At 43.6% G+C, this 15,970-nt stretch overlaps 1 protein-coding gene across 1 annotated transcript; it reads right to left on the bottom strand.

Annotated features, from left to right (window-relative positions):
• Window positions 1-1,106: 1,106 nt before the first annotated feature.
• On the bottom strand, window positions 1,107-8,881 carry LOC145413278 (gamma-butyrobetaine dioxygenase-like). The gene is made up of 9 exons (XM_080283007.1): window positions 8,736-8,881; window positions 7,147-7,279; window positions 6,681-6,830; window positions 5,043-5,167; window positions 4,230-4,439; window positions 2,674-2,779; window positions 1,884-2,086; window positions 1,509-1,675; window positions 1,107-1,264 (listed from the first exon to the last, which is right to left on the bottom strand). Exons 1-9 carry the CDS (start codon window positions 8,879-8,881, stop codon window positions 1,107-1,109), a joined length of 1,398 nt encoding a protein of 465 aa, XP_080139133.1.
• Window positions 8,882-15,970: the final 7,089 nt, after the last annotated feature.

Here is a 15,970-nt window from a genome sequence, read left to right as displayed (position 1 = left end):
ATGTTTCCTTCGCAAATTGATTGAGATGCATTATACACACCTGGAGGCCTTGGGGGTGCGATGCCTCCCATTTAGGTGTTATTTGGCATAGATGAGAAAGTCTAAAATTCTCTCTCTCTCTCTCTCTCTCTCTCTCTCTCTCTCTCTCTCTCTCTCTCTCTCTCTCTCACACACACACACACACACACACACACACACACACACACACACAATTATGAATAACGTGAAAATATTGTATAGTAAATACCAGTATAGTGGAAGCTTACGGTAATAGGGAAATATCATCACAAAATAGTTAGAAAAGACAGTATTTAAAAAAAAAAAAACATCACGAGAACACCTACCTATCTATCTATTGCCAGTCGCCTTAGTACCGTAAGGGGTGACCACAAACAAATCGCCTCCATGTCGCCCTGTCCCCCGCCATTTCAGTGCCCTCTCCCCAGCTCACACACCCCACTGTCATATACGTCACGAGCGGCTCAGTTAGTCAGTCCCGCCCTAATGATTTTTATAGGGTAGGTGGCGTGATTTTTTTGTCACCTCTAAGGAATTTCACACGAGAGAGAGAGAGAGAGAGAGAGAGGGAGGGGGGACCTTAATGGAGGCCTTTAACAGTGAAGAAAATAAGAGTCGCCAGTAACCTGTTCAGTATTTATTTATTTTTTTAGTTTTGCATATTTTCGCCCTTCCCTCCCGTGTTGTAATCTCCCAGTGTGTTACAAGAAGGTGTTTTACGGCTCCCCGCGTGTTACAGATCCCGCCTCCAATGTGTTATAGTGTTGTAAGAACCGTAGCATACTATAAGCCTCCCTTTTCGTGTTACAGACTTCCCCTCTGGTGTTACAACTCCCCAGTGTGTTAGAAAGGTGTGTTACAAAGCTCTAGCATGTTACAGACCCCCACTTCATTGTTACAGCTCTCCTGTGTGTTACAAAAATGTGTTACGTGACTCACAGGATAATATCAGCCTCCCCTCCCGTGTTACAGTCCCCGCAGTGTTTATAAGAGTGTGTTACAGTCCCTAAGTGCGTTACAAGAATAAGTTACAAGGTTTCCAGCATGTAATTATCAGTCCCCTCACCAGTGCGTTACAAAAGAAAACATTACACACGCCCCAGGTTTTGCTGTAACAGGCGTCTCTTGGATGCCACTTCAGCCCAGGCCCAGTACCCCCCCTCCAAGTGCCTCTTGCCCGTCCCTGCCGCTTTGTAGGCGCTGCGGCCGTGGAGGAGGCGAATGTTGTCCATCACTAGGATATCGCCTGCGGGAGGGGAGGAAAGAGTGAGGGTTAGGTGGTAGTGGTGGTGGTAGAGGACGGGGGGGAGTTAGATGGTGGTGGTGGTGCTAGTAGTAGTAGTAGTAGTTGCAGGTTTTCTATCACTAGTATGTCACCTGAAGAAGGAGGAGGAGTAGGAGATGACCGAGAGTTAGGTAGAATGATTAAGGACAATTGTGTGGCCGAGAGTGTGTAGGGTAGGCTTAATTTCACCCATCCATGTCCTCACCTTCCTTCATCTTGTAGCAAAATGAGTTCTTGGGGTCGTGCAGGTACGCGTTAAAGGACATGAGAGCATCGTACCACGCCTCCACATCCTCCGCCTTAGCGCCTATGTAGGAACTGCGAGACATAGTGTGCATATTGATTGTCTTCACCTCGCCACGGTAGTCCAGGCTGGCGGAGGGAGAATTGGGTGAAATAGGTTACTCTCTCTCTCTCTCTCTCTCTCTCACTCATGATCCTTGCCATGTACAGCGAATTCTTGGGTATTGGTTCTGAAGGCACTATGTTTGACTATGTTGTACACACACACACACACACACACACACACACACACACACACACACACACACACACACACACACAAAACCCTCCTCCTTACACAATAACCGGCTTCCGTGCAACGATGTGGAACTCGTATCCCTCGTCGTTCCCCCTGTCGCAGAATTCGATAGGTGTGGTGGACAGAAGGTGGAACTTGCTTGGGTGGTCTTTCTTAAATCTGGCAGCTGCGTGGATGCCGTCTGAGAGAATGTTTTCACCGCCTTCTTCTGTGGTCTGGATGATGCAGTGAAGGAGCTGGATCTGTGGGTGTTAGGAGAGGATGATGATGATGTTGGTGCCGGTGATTTTGACAGTGGATGATATGATGATGACTGTGGTGGTGGTGGTCTTGGTGGTGGTGACTTTGATGATCGTGGTGATGGTGATGATGGTGATGGTGGTGGTGGGTGGTGGTGGGGGCGGTGATGGCAACGATATTAATGATGTTGATAATCGTGGTGGTGATGGTGATGGTAAAGAAGCATATCTACTGACTGTCCATGATATAGCCACACTGCCTGAATGAGATCACATGTTTCAAAACGTCAGTTCTTTCACCTTAACTTGGCCCAGGTTTTCGTCCTATTGCAGCTTATCACACGTAATTCAGTGGGAGAAAAAATACAGTACTACGGCTCTACTTCCTCTCCATGGCGCGTCTTCGTCACTAACATGATATTCTAGTGTTATTTTATTATACAAAAGACAGTATTTCGGCCCCACATCCCCTCCCTAGTTTTTCTACGTGACAAGCATCATAGTGGTAATCCAGCTTAGCATTCAAGACGGAGAGATGGCAGTTTTTTGGCCAGGTTAGAGTAAAAGGAGTATAGTGTTTTTATCGTCACCTCTGGCTTGGCGGAGCGGCTGGGCAGGTCACAGTGAAGGTCCACCGTCCCGCTAGTGTAGGCGAGGTTGCTGGGGTCAGACTTGGTCATCACGTGGAAGGTGTCTCTGTAAGGCATAAGGTTTCTGTGTAAGATCTATGTGTAAGACATGAACTCTCTGTGTGAGATCTCTGTTATTTCTCTGTAAGGCAGGGCTATACTGCTCTAGAAGTTGGGCCGAATTATGAAACTCAGATTAACAAAAGGTCCGTACATTATTTTACCTGTATTTTTCCCCCCTATCTGAAGACTTATGCACAGAAAAAAACGAGAAAGTCATATATTATTTCGTTTATATTTTCCGCTAAATGCATCAGTAAAATGAAAAACGCAAAACTTTCTGCTTTATGCTTGTTCATTTGTTTATTTTCATTCTTCTGAGTCGGGCAAAGGGCCATGCAAACACCGCTCAAGGGCCGGATTGTCTCGCGGGCCGCCAGTTGACTATCCCTGGTGTAAGCTTTGGGTTTCTTTAGATCTCTCTCTCTCTCTCTGTAAGGCATAACCTCTCTGTGTAAGATCTCTCTGTATTAGGTCTCTGTGTAAGGCATAAGGTTTCCCTGTAAGGCATAAGGTTTCTCTTAAGATCTTTCTGCAAAATATTAGGTATATTTCTCTGTATGATCCCTCTGCAGAGTATTAGGTTTCTCATTAAGGCATAAGGTTTGTCTGTAAGATCTCTCTGCAAAGTATCAGATTTCTCTGTAAGGCATAAGATTTCTCTAAGATATCTCTGCAAAACATTAGATATCTCTGTAAGATCTCTCTGCAGAATGTTAGGTTTCTTTGTAAGGCATAAGCTATAGATGCCAGGGGTCAGCTGGACCTCTTACATATAAAGTGATGAAGCAAGAAACGTGTGACTCAGTTAATGGCGTCTCCTGAGGCACATTTTGTTTTCTCCGCGTTTGAGATGTGACCAGAATTTTTTACCACCGTCCACGCAAGCAGATATATGTTTGGTCACGTCTGTCTTTGTAGGTGTCTGTCTGCCTCTATGTCCATCTATCCAGACTGTTTTATCACCGTTCACACAGATGGATGTATTATGCTTGATCATGTCTGTCTTTGTGGGTGTTTGTCTGTCTCTTTGTCCGTCTGTCCAGAATGTTGTATCACCGTTCACACAGAGGGATATTTTATGTTGGATCACGTCTGTCCTTGTGCATGTCTCTCTGTCTGTCTGTCTCCATGTCCATCCAAGCAGACAGATGTATATAATGTTTGGTTGCGTCAGTCTTTGTAGGTGTTTGTCTGTGTGTCCTTCTGTTCAGGCCCTAACTTTGGTGTCAGCTAGAAGGTAGAAGAAAGTTGATTATCGGCTCCAGTTAATAATTTACCTTCTAGTTTCCTTGTCTGACCTGGTTTCAGTAAATATAGTGACTAAGCCAATGAGAGGAAACTAATTTATCACTGGTTTTATTATACAGTAGAAGTCATGAGGTGCTAGTGGACGGTGCAAGATGTGTGTGACTGTGTGTGTGAGAGAGAGAGAGAGAGAGGGGGGGGGGGCTTACCCATAGTGCGAGGGAACCAGGTGTCCAACTCTTGGTGCGAGGACATGCAATTGACCGGTGTTCCTGGGGGCGTCTGAGACCAGGCCGACACCGTGGGCCTCGAACTGCGTCAGGAAGTCGAGGAGGGCTTGGTCGTCCTTGAGTAGGGATGTGAATGAAGCTTTCGGGAAAGTTTCGGATAGTTCGGATCCCCAGAAGACTCGTGGAACACTGAAAGCATATTGTGCAGTTTATCTCAGACGCTGCACGACCAAGGCAAGGCAGGGTAGTGGTGCAGCGTAGGAGAGAGATAGAGAGAGCATTATCGTAGATAGAAAGTTAGAGAGAGTGATATAGTAGTTAGAGAGAGCACTATAACTGATGGACATAGAGAGGGCAGTATAATTGATTAGAGAGCAATATAATCGATAGAGAGAAGGACGGCAGTATAACAGACGGAGAGGTAGATAGTAATATAATGAAGAGTGCAATATAACTGAGAGAGAGAGAGAGAGAGAGAGAGAGAGAGAGAGAGAGAGAACGATATAACAATACAGCAGCGGTTCTTAACATTTTTCGGGGTCGCGCCAATCTTAGCCGTGGTCCACATAATGACCCACGCCCCCTGCTCCCCTCTTGCTGCCATCACCAGGCTCTAAAAACTTATTCGTTATTATTATTGTTATTATTGGCGCCGCAGGTTGAAATAGCCCTTCTGCAGTCCACCAAACATCATCGGTCTCAGTGGGTTACCTGAAGAAAATGAAGGAGGCCACAAGACGCCCTTCCTTCCATCCTTCCTTCCTTCCTTCTTTCCTTCCTTCCTACCCTTACCTGTAGATCTCCTGCTGGCGCTGGTGATCCTCGGAGAAGGCCCTCTGGTGCAGCCACGCCGAGGGGAAGGAGCTTAGGTGTCCGTCCTGCCACGTCACCTCCACGCTGCCCCCGCCGTCACCCACCTGAAGGGGGCACGAGTGTTGGTTAAGATCTCACGGTGCCAGGAAAATATACAGCCAAATCTCACAGTGCCAGCAAAATATACAACAAGATCCTACAGTGCCAGGAAAATATACAGCCAAATCTTACAGTGCCAGGAAAATATACAGCCAAATCTTACAGTGCCAGGAAAATATACAGCCAAATCTTACAGTGCCAGGAAAATATACAGCCAACTCTTACAGTGCCAGGAAAATATACAGCCAAATCTTACAGTGCCAGGAAAATATACAGCCAGATCTTACAGTGCCAGGAAAATATACAGCAAGATCTGCCAGGAAAATATACGGCCAAATCTTACAGTGCCAGGAAGATACACAGCAAGATCCTACAGTGCCAGGAATGTATACAGCAAGATCTTACAGTGCCAAGGCAGTTTTGCAGCAAGATCTCACACTGCAAAGACGGTTTAACAGCAGGAGGTGTTGGCAATAACTGTTTGGCCGTATAATCAGAATACCCATAGATTGTGATAATGAACTAGAGATGCTTTGTTATCACGTCCTCCAGAAAATAAATAAATAAATAAATGAATAAAGAGGTTTGACCGGAGACAGATATCAGGCAGTGTAAGCGTAGCCGCGGTGTAGTTATCATTAAAAAAAAAAAAAAAAAAAAAAAAAAACGTGATAAGTCAGCCCTTTATCTTCGGGGAAATATGCTAAGTTAAGCGTTTATGGTGGGGGGAAATATGCTAAGTTAAGTGTTTATGGTGGGGGGAAATATGCTAAGTTAAGCGTTTATGGTGGGGGGAAATATGCTAAGTTAAGTGTTTATCGTCGGGAAATATGTTAAGTTTCGCGTTTGTCGTCGGGGAAATATGATAAGTTAAGTGTTTATCGTCGGGGAAATATGCTAAGTTTAGCGTTCGTCGTCGGGGAAATGTGCTAAGTTTAGTGTCGGGAAATATGAAAAGTTTAGCGTTTATCGTCCGGGAAATATGATATCGCTATGTAGGCTATTTATCTCATGTGGAAAGACTGAGTGGGAGAAATTTCACCTGTGGCTGTGGTTGGCGATGTGACGGCTAATTTCGAACTTAATCAGTGGTTAATGAGGCGGAGTCACGGGGGCGCCTGAGTGTAAGAGGCCCATTAACAATCCAAATACAAACTAAACTGAAGGAGAAGGGAAGAAGAGACAATAATTGCACGTGTGACAGAGACATGAAGAGATAGAGGTCATGGAATTGGGGAAGGATGGAGGAGACAATTCTGCTCTTGTGACAGACAGAGATGGAGGTCGTGGAATCAGAAGGTGGAGAAGGGAAGAAGAGACATAGTTGCACATGTGACAGAGAGATAAAGAGATAGTGGCTGTGGAGTCAGAAGGTACAGAAGGCAGGAAGAGACATATCTGCACTTGTGACTGATAGAGAGGTAGAGGACGTTGAATCGGAAAGCGCAGAAAGGAGGAAGAGACAGAGAGTTAATTGATCATGGACTCGACAGGCAAAGAAGGGGGGAAGAGCCATACTTGTACTTGTGAAGGACGGACGGAGAGTTGGAGGTCACTCAGTCGGAAGATGCGGGCCAAAGCTACGGAGTGGAAGCAGGAGGGACACTGGCAGTTATCTCGCAGCCACACGTAAGGGTACTCTGTGCTCTCGCCCTCCTCCCAGCTCACCTGCAACACGTAACACTTTCTCGGTGAACAAAATGGCGGGGAAACACTCAAGAATCTCCAATATCCTCAAAAAATGGCATCAGGAAAGGGTTAAGTACTTCACTCCGGGGACGCATTTTTTTTTTTTTTTTATTCATACAACCCCTAGTCAGTATTATTCGTTGTAGAAAAGAATTTTGGAACTAGAAAAAATCGGAGCCAGCCCTCTCTAACCCCTTCTATACTAGATGAATAAAATTGTTTGTAAATAGCAAGAGTAAAATAAAAGATACGTCATCCGGATTCAGGGGGTTAAATATGCATCGACCCCACCCACCTGGATCATGGGAAGGTGCGGGTGGGGGTGTGCACTGGTGACTGTGAGGGAAGGTGATGGCCGCCGGGACACACCTGCCTTCGTGTTTACCTGCATCTCCCCACATCTCCTTCCTGCACACACACCCTGCACTCTGCAACATGGCAAAGATTGACAGCAATATTCTCTATCCTGTGCAGCTGTACACACATATGGCAGTACCTGTGAACTGTTTTATTTTGTATTTGGACAGCAGCTTCCCACCTGCCCGTCCTTCCCACAGTTCTTGCACTGTGTACTATTACCCTTGTTTACATAATAGTCATTTGTTTTGATTGTGAGAGTGTATAATATCGATGTAGCCAGGTCTACTATGGTTTACACTCAAATGTGTTTTATGGGTTCTAAAGGGAAGTCTATCCATAGGGCCAAGGAACTTTGCCTAACTCCACAGAACTTAGTTGTATTTCGTCAGCAACTCGGTAAACTTATAATAAACTTGGCGAAATAGGAAGAAAGTTGTCATCATCATCATCATCATCATCATCATCAAAAGAACCGAGAAATGAACTGGCCTGCATTTTAAACACTCAGCGCAGTACCCAGTACCACGCATTCATTCACTCACCATTCAGTCCCTCAAAATTTTGGCTTTTTTCTGATTATGCAATGTTCTCGAAAATCTCCGTCATATAACCTATGAAGTTAAATGATTCCGACGACGATCAGTTAAAAAAAAAAAAAAAAGTCATGAGCCTCGCAGACATCATCCAGTTAGCAATATCATCTGTTAATTCTAAGGAGATAAAAGGAAAGTAAGAAACCATATTATATCGTAAATAAATGATTATATAAATAAATGCATAAGTAGCCAGAGTGAATAACGACAAACTTTCCTCCACTTGAGTTCCCCACCCACCCTAATGCATGGACGTGGCTGACTTCTTGATGCAGCACATACACGGGCTGATAAGAGAGGGAGGCCAAATTAAGTGATGGGAAACACTACTTCAGTAAACACGAGATGCACAGAGGAAATTACATCTCTGCAGGTCAGCCTATTTTTGACGCGTCCAAAATCTTTACAAATTAAGCTTTAACACCAGAGAACAGATTAAGTGTTAACACCAGAGATACAGAAATGATGAATAGATGAAAATGGTTGGGCATAGTAAGCTTCATTTGGGTGCCTTATATGCCTTGAGGGATTTTTTGAGATTTGGCACCAGAGAGGACGACCTGTTAAATAAAGTAGTAATAGAAATAAGTGGCTGTGTGCATTAAGGGACCCTAGTACCATCCCAGGCCGAAGCATGTTTTTAATGGCTAGCACTGTTCTCACCATTCCCAGAACACGCAGTTGGTAAAGGGTGATGGAACAGTGCTAAACCTTGGGCGTGATTTCTCGTGATTATTATTATTTTTTTTTTTGGGGGGAGGGGGGGGCACTTGATGAACTTAGGGGGTGATTTCTGATGATTTTTAATTTCTGGCACTTGACGAACCTCGCGGGTGATTTCTGATTTTAATTGCTGGCACTTAGATTCCTTAATTTGTGCCGCCCATCTGATGCTTAAACTGAACTTAGAGCCATAGAGCCAGGGACTTACATGGTGTTGGTGTGGGGGAGGCGAGGGAGGGAAGATGAGGAGGCGAGGATGGGGAACCCGGCTCTGCACTCCACACATCCGCCGATTCTGCCCACACTTCGTAGGCTGGAACCGCCCCGAACCACTAGCTGTCGTGCTGCCTGCATCCTCCTCTACTACACTGTCCCCTGAGAGAACATATACACTCGTCCAAAAAGTGTTACCGGTACATAGGAGGGGTTTGGTGATAGCCTAAGTGGTTATTATTACATATCGTGATGTTCCAGGAAGGCTGAGTTAGTTAATTGAATGTGAACGTGCAGGTAATGATAGTAACATTTTTTTTTTAATGTGTTAGGAAAGATCTCGCTAGAAAGAAAAAAAATACATCCTCAGTAATGGAGGGCGACTAACATGGGATAGGACTGATGGATTTAATGTAATATCCATCGTTCGTGGCATCACTTTGTTTCGCGGGGAATGCGCACTGAAGAATTATTGACGAAATGTACGACTGCGGACATAAATTCTGGTCCACTCAGTATAGAAAAATAGCGAGACATTGAACACTGACTTCTGAAAACCAGTGAGGTAATTTCAGAAACCAACAAACTTCTAGAATACCATGGAAGAGTATCATAACTATTCGACCAAAAATAGAATGATGTTTTAGTCCATACCTCTTCAGCTGTGGCCATGAATAACGGTACACTTCATACCTGTTAATAGCAAGAAAGTAAACAACCTCTGAGGCTAAGCCATGCGATTTCTAAAGCCGAGCAGACTTGTTAGAGCGTTGTGTAAGACTTTTATAACTGTGTGATGAGGGGAAAATGAATGGCGTGATATTAGTGATCGCCATTATACAGGTAAAAGAAATCATATCCCCAACAGATACAGTGATATAATGCGTGAGCCATGTTTCTCTTTATATTTTACTATGCTTGGTATGGTACACTCAGACCTGTTTATAGGATGTTAACTCTAGCCAAAGATCTCTAACTCCTTTCAGTTCGGTTGATGTCCAAGTTTAGTAAGATTGGAGGGTAATGTTGACTGTTACCCAAGGAGAATCATTCCTATAAGCACCGTATTATCTGTAAATTGTGATGGCAAGAAAATATTAGAAAGATAAGATCACCTTCAACTACTCTCTCAACCTATCCAGTATAAGCATTGGTGTGTAATATAAACTTTGCGGATTAACAGTTTCAACGTGGATGCCGTTATGGGGATTATGTCGCAGCCGAAAAGATGTTCATAAGGTAACGTGAACAGAAGCATGATAAGAATGAAGATGGGACAAGACGGTGAGAATAATGTTAATAGATATCTGTCACCTTCACACTCTTGATATCGGTACTGATAACATTACCAGCCTCTATCTATTAATCGTGATGGGAAGAAAGTATCAGAAAAATAAAAAAAGTTTAGCCACTGTCTCAGCTTTTCAGATGTAAGAAGCGTTGACCTAACTTAACCCTGCAGTCCACCGGGTTCACATTTAAGAGGAACATGTGGCAACTACTACTACTACTACTACTACTACTTAGGGGATATCAAGAACTTATACTCCTAAGGTGAAAACTTACTTGACCTCTCTTGAACAGTGTGAGGAGGAGAATGAAGGGTATTATCAAGAAGGTCAGAAAGAGGGTAGTGTTTTATCTTCGTACCCTTCCCCCCCCCCCCTGTTCCATCATTCCCAGGTAACAACACGACGACCATTACCTAATCACCTTAACGACTATGCTATGTAAGAGATAAGGCCTTGTGTTTATAGACTGAGCAATGGTATCTTATCAGCTTACTTCTCCCCGTCTCGTGCCGACACTTTTAAGATGGGATTGTGATGTGGAAGGGGTTAATGAGGTGTTTGTTAGAGTTCGCAGGTGTGTGTGTGTGTGTATGTGTGTGTGTGTGTGTGTGTGAGAGAGAGAGAGAGAGAGAATAAATCATAAGGTTCAAAAAGCCTCTCCCAAGAAAAAAAAAAAATCGTATGGAGATAATAGAATAAATTAAGAAAATACGTCATCGGATTGAAGGGGTTAATTTCTTCAGACTGAGGATTTTTTTTTTCAAGGTAAATATATATATATATATATTTTTTTTGGGGGGAAGGTGTCACTAATTTCTATCAAACCCCACTCAAGACCTCCCCACTCACGCCTCGGTTCCCACTCAGTTTCCCAGCCCATTCATCTCTCACACCCTTTTAACAACCTCTAAAATCCCGCTTATGATCTCCCACTCACCTCTCTTCCTCCACTCAGTTTCACAGCCCACACATCTCTCACAGCCTTTAATAATCTCTAAAATCCCACTCATGGTCTCCCATTCACCTCTCTTATTCCACTCAGTTTCACAGCCCACTCATCTCTCAACCTTTCTGTAATCTCATATCCTACTCAGAGTCTCCGCATTCACATCTAAGATCCCACTGGAAATGTTCCCACTCATTCCCTCTCACCACTCAGTCCCCGTTCAAAATATTCCTACTAAGTCCCACTCATCCCTTACAGCAGACCACTCGTCCCTCTGTTTCCATTCACAGTCTTAAAATTCACCTCTGAAACCCCACTCAACCCCACTCTGTCCAGCTTTCCCCACCTTAAACGCCACTCAGAATTCCCCAACCTATCAGATCCCACTCAGCGTCTCCCCACTCACCTGAAATCCCAGTCAGTATCTCTCCATATTTTCCTAGTAATTCCTGTTCACCATTCAAGTCCCACTCAGGTCCCATTCAACCCTCAAAATCCACTCATATTTTTTTTTCCACACACCTCTCAGATTCCACTTAATATTACTCACCTCTCAAACCGCACTCAAATCCATTCGCCTCTCTTAAGCTCATATCTCACTCACAATATCTCCGTCCACTCCCACTCAGTTCACACAGATCCACTCAGAATATCACTCATCTCTAACATATCCCACTCATCTCCTAGGTCCTAATCTCTTCTCAAATTCCCACTCACATCTCACAAACCCTTCACGTGCCCTCCTACTCCTCTCAGATCCCACTCATTCCCACTCACCCTTCACATCTCATAGCCTCATTTCATCTCACACACCCTGCCACTCACCTACGAAACCCCACTCAGATTCTACTCACTCATTTCCATTCACTTCTCATCGCCTCCCTACTCATTTTCACTCACCTCTCACAAAACTCCACTCAAACATCAGCCCACTCAACCCCACTCATCTCTCCCTCACCTTAGTCTCACCTGTGTTTTATAACCTCACCTGTAATTATATAATCTCACCTGTAAAAATATAACCTCACCTGTAATCGTGTAACCTCACTGGTAATTGTTTAGCCTCACTTAACATTATATAACCTCACCTGTAATTTATATAGTCTCACCTGTAATTGTGTAACCTCACCTGTAATTATAGTCTCACCCGTAATTGTGTAACCTCATGTCTAATTAAGGCTACCACTCACCTTATATAACCTGCATAGAATTCCAACCTTATCACCTTAATTAGTACAGTCTGGAGCAAAAGTTAGCCGACAGTTCTCTATCAGCCTGCCTTCTACATTTCTTAAGGCCTGTCACGATGAAGACACTATCACCTCTCTCGTGTTCTCATGTGTTCTCCATATTGCTATCACAGTGAAAATAAATCACGTAACACCTTCCACTGTCACAGGTAGCTGAGAAGTATTGGGGAGCTTTTGTTCACACCTGTATCTTGGTTAGGTAAACACGCTTATCTACTTCGCAGGTAAGTTTTCTGCTCTGTGGTGGAGATTACTGTAGTTACTCTTGTCTTATGTTCTGATTGTTTCTGCATCTCACTTCTCCATTCTCTTCTTTTTGCTTTCATCTCTCTCCTCTTCTTTGTTCCTTCATCTATCTTCATTCTTCTTTTCCCTCTCTTTTCTTTCTTCTCCCTTCACTCTTCTTTCTTCTCCGCTCTCTCTTCTTTCTTCTTTCCCCTCTCTTCTCCCCTGTCATCTCTCTTCTTTCTTCGTTCATTTTTTCTTTTTCTGTCTACTTTCTTCTTGCATCTCTCTACTCCGTTCTCTAGTTTCCCTTTCTTCTTTCTTCCTATTCCTTTCATCCAAACACTTCATCTTGACATCATTTTATTTCTTCATCAATTCCTTACAGATAAAGCACAGTTGTTCCTTAGGCAAATACTCATAGGCATCCTGTTTTACATTTCTGTTTTATTTAGGAATTGTGAATTGTTGTATACTGTATAGGGTCAAAGGTCAAGAAGCACTGTTGTATAGGGTCAAAGGTCAAGGAGAAATGTTGTATAGGGTCATAGATCAAAATGCACTGTTGTATAGGGTCATAGGTCAGAAAGCACTGTTGTATAGGGTCAAAGGTCAAAATAAAACTTGGAGTTAAACAACTTCCACCACCACCACCACCACCACCACCACCACCACTACAACTACTTCTGCTGCTACTACTGCTGCTACTATTGCTACTACTACTACTACTACTACTACTACTACTACTACTACTACTACTACCACCACCACCACCACCACCACCACCACCACTTTTACTACTACAACAACAAAAACGACTATTGTTATTACTACTACTACTACTGCTACTATTGAGAACGCTAAAGAAGGGTGTCAAATCATACCTGGAAACTAAGACGTCGTATCAGCAGTAGCGTTGAACAGATAATTGCGTTGAACAGAAGTTATAGCGTTGAAAAGAAATAGCGTTGAACAGAATAGCGTTGAACGGGAACTTCCACGCCACGACAGCCGGGCGATGCGAGAGTGGGTGAGCGAGTGGGGTAGGTTTCCAGGAACTCTCTTGCCGGCACATCTATTTACAACATATCTCTTCCAAGATATTTAAAGATAATCCATTTTCTTTACATTTAGCTCCTTGAATCTGAGGGCCAACTATGTCTTTTTTTAATTCTTCGTATCTACAAATGACATAACTTTGGAAGAATCTGTAACTGAGGAGTGGTTAATGAAGGCCGTCTCTAACCCTTCCAGTTAAAATAAAAAAATCTCATGCGCAGTAAAATCGTCTGGAGATAGAAAGGATAAGGACTGAAGGAGTTTATCATTATCATATGCTGTTTTATTTTCATCAGACTGTTTTCTTTTTATCATAAGTCAGCTATCATCACAGACTGTTTTTTTTTTTTACTCCATAACCGTTAAGTATTATCACAGATTGATTTCCTTTTTCATATATTGTCCCTCCCATGTTCACTATAAATTTTTGAGAAGTGTTAAGTAGCCGTGAGTGAAGACGAATGTACATATAAGCAGCCACATCAACAAGCACGTATTGTTTTGCTTCTGAACCGGTGTTGCCCGGGGAAAACCGTAGAATCGTGCGTACCGACACTGCTTGGGGCCCTGGGGTGGGATTCGCAGACATAGCTAAGGTCGTTCCTGTGTCGTAACCTGGATTTCTTTTGGCAGGAAGAATTGAAGACATGGAAGGTTTCTGCTGTTTTCTTTCTCTGCCCTTCCATCCAAAACAGATGACAGCTGCAGCAATTTTCCTCTCGTAACCAGGATTTGTTTTTGACGAAAGAAAGCAAGGCAGGGAATGATAATGTCGTTGATCATCCTGGAAAAACCAATCTGAGATACGACAGGGAGTCCAGCGTAAATACCGTTGAGAATCCTATCCCTGGATGGCCACTCCCCCTGTAGAAGACCCTCGGCGTCCCATTTTACCCACTGATGCTATGTTCCTCTTTGACCCCATTTCCCCATCGATATATTTCCCATGGACCTATTCCAACCGTGGACCTAATAATAATAATGATAATAATAATAATAATAATAATAATAATGAAAGGTTGTGCCCGTATGTGGGTGTGGAGTGTGTGTTGTGGATACACGCATACTTGTGTGTGTATGAGAGAGAGAGAGAGAGAGAGAGAGAGAGAGAGAGAATGTCCAATGAGGGGTTGCTTTGGCGGTAAGGCTGTAGATGGTGGTGAGGAGGCCGCAGCTCCCCTACAGTGCTACACAGGTTACTGAATGCTACATTAACCTCCAGAAGGTCGAGTTATCATCATCATCATCATCATCATCATCATCATCATCATCATCATCATCATCATCATCATCATCATCATCACTCCTGCAGTTGGATGTCATCTCTCACCAATCGTCTAGCACATCATCTTCATCATTCCGCCTCTAGAATCATCATCATCATCATCATCATCATTCCTGCAGATGGAAAAGTCTTCTCTCACCAATCGTCCAGTATATCATCATTATCATCATTCCGCCTCTAGAATCATCATCATCATCATCATCATCATCATCATGTCCGGTAACTCTTTCGTGATCGCGTCAACTCTAAAGTTTATGCACTAGAAGGAGGGGGGGGGGAGGTAGAAGACCCTGAAACTGCTGATATCGACTCCACAGACCCTCTCATGATTGGGCGAGCTCTAGCGTGAAAATTAATGACAACAGAAGATATTATGCAGCTACAGAGAAAAATAAAAAAAAAGATAAGGTTGGTAACGCATTAAAAAGCCTTCTGAACTTCACCTCAACTCAAGCATATAATGAGCTAAAACGATGGCGATTATATGCAGTTGAGGATGTCATTACGTGAGATTGTTAACCCCATTATTGCAGTGACCTGTTTTGATTCTGTTCATGCTTTTACTAGACGATTTTTTTACTTCGTTGGTGCCGGAGAGGAACGCCTTCACGTGGTGGCACAGATATGACCGCGTGGAGAAGCACAGACTCACTCACAAACCCCTACCCACACAGTCTTAATCACGGGCATCCTTCGCTCACACGCCCCTACTCACACACACGCTTACTCACACTCCTTTACGCACGCATCCTTACGTATACACCCTTACTTACACACCCATGCCCACACACCCTTACTCACACACATCCTTACTCACACACTCTTACACATCCTTGCTCACACCTTATTTAAGTCACATCATCGCCTCTTCGCTACATCTCATTATTCGTGCAACGTTGAAAAGCTTAACGCACCCACGTATGATATGACTGTACTGTTCAGCCCTTCTCTCTCTCTCTCTCTCTCTCTCTCTCTCTACGTAAAGGAGTCAAATGGAATGCACAAAAAAACACGCTTTTCTCTTATCTCTTGTTATCAAAGTGCTGTTCTTGATAAGATTAAGTTCGTGTGGATGAATGAGGATAAGGTGGATGAGTGCAGGTGAAGTGGATAGATGTAGATAAATGTGGAGGTGGATAGATGTGGATGAGTAGGATGAATGTGGATGAGGTG

This window comes from Coenobita brevimanus, chromosome 95 (genome assembly GCF_032717465.1).
Source record: "Coenobita brevimanus isolate Jiangsu-jjx chromosome 95, ASM3271746v2, whole genome shotgun sequence".
NCBI classification, from domain to species: domain Eukaryota; kingdom Metazoa; phylum Arthropoda; class Malacostraca; order Decapoda; family Coenobitidae; genus Coenobita; species Coenobita brevimanus.
The sequence above is the reverse complement of the archived record's forward strand: the minus strand, read 5'-3'. Positions and strand labels throughout refer to the sequence as shown.

What these genes read in the sequence shown, in the direction of transcription:
- LOC145413278 (XM_080283007.1), bottom strand. Translation starts at nt 8,881, where the DNA reads ATGCAGGCAGCACGACAGCTAGTGGTTCGGGGCGGTTCCAGCCTACGA. An exon ending in TCCGTCCTTCACAAGTACAA is followed by an intron (nt 5,168 to 6,680) that starts GTATGGCTCTTC and finishes TGCCCCCTTCAG; the next exon opens with GTGGGTGACGGCGGGGGCAG. An exon ending in GCCGCTCCGCCAAGCCAGAG is followed by an intron (nt 2,087 to 2,673) that starts GTGACGATAAAA and finishes TAACACCCACAG; the next exon opens with ATCCAGCTCCTTCACTGCAT.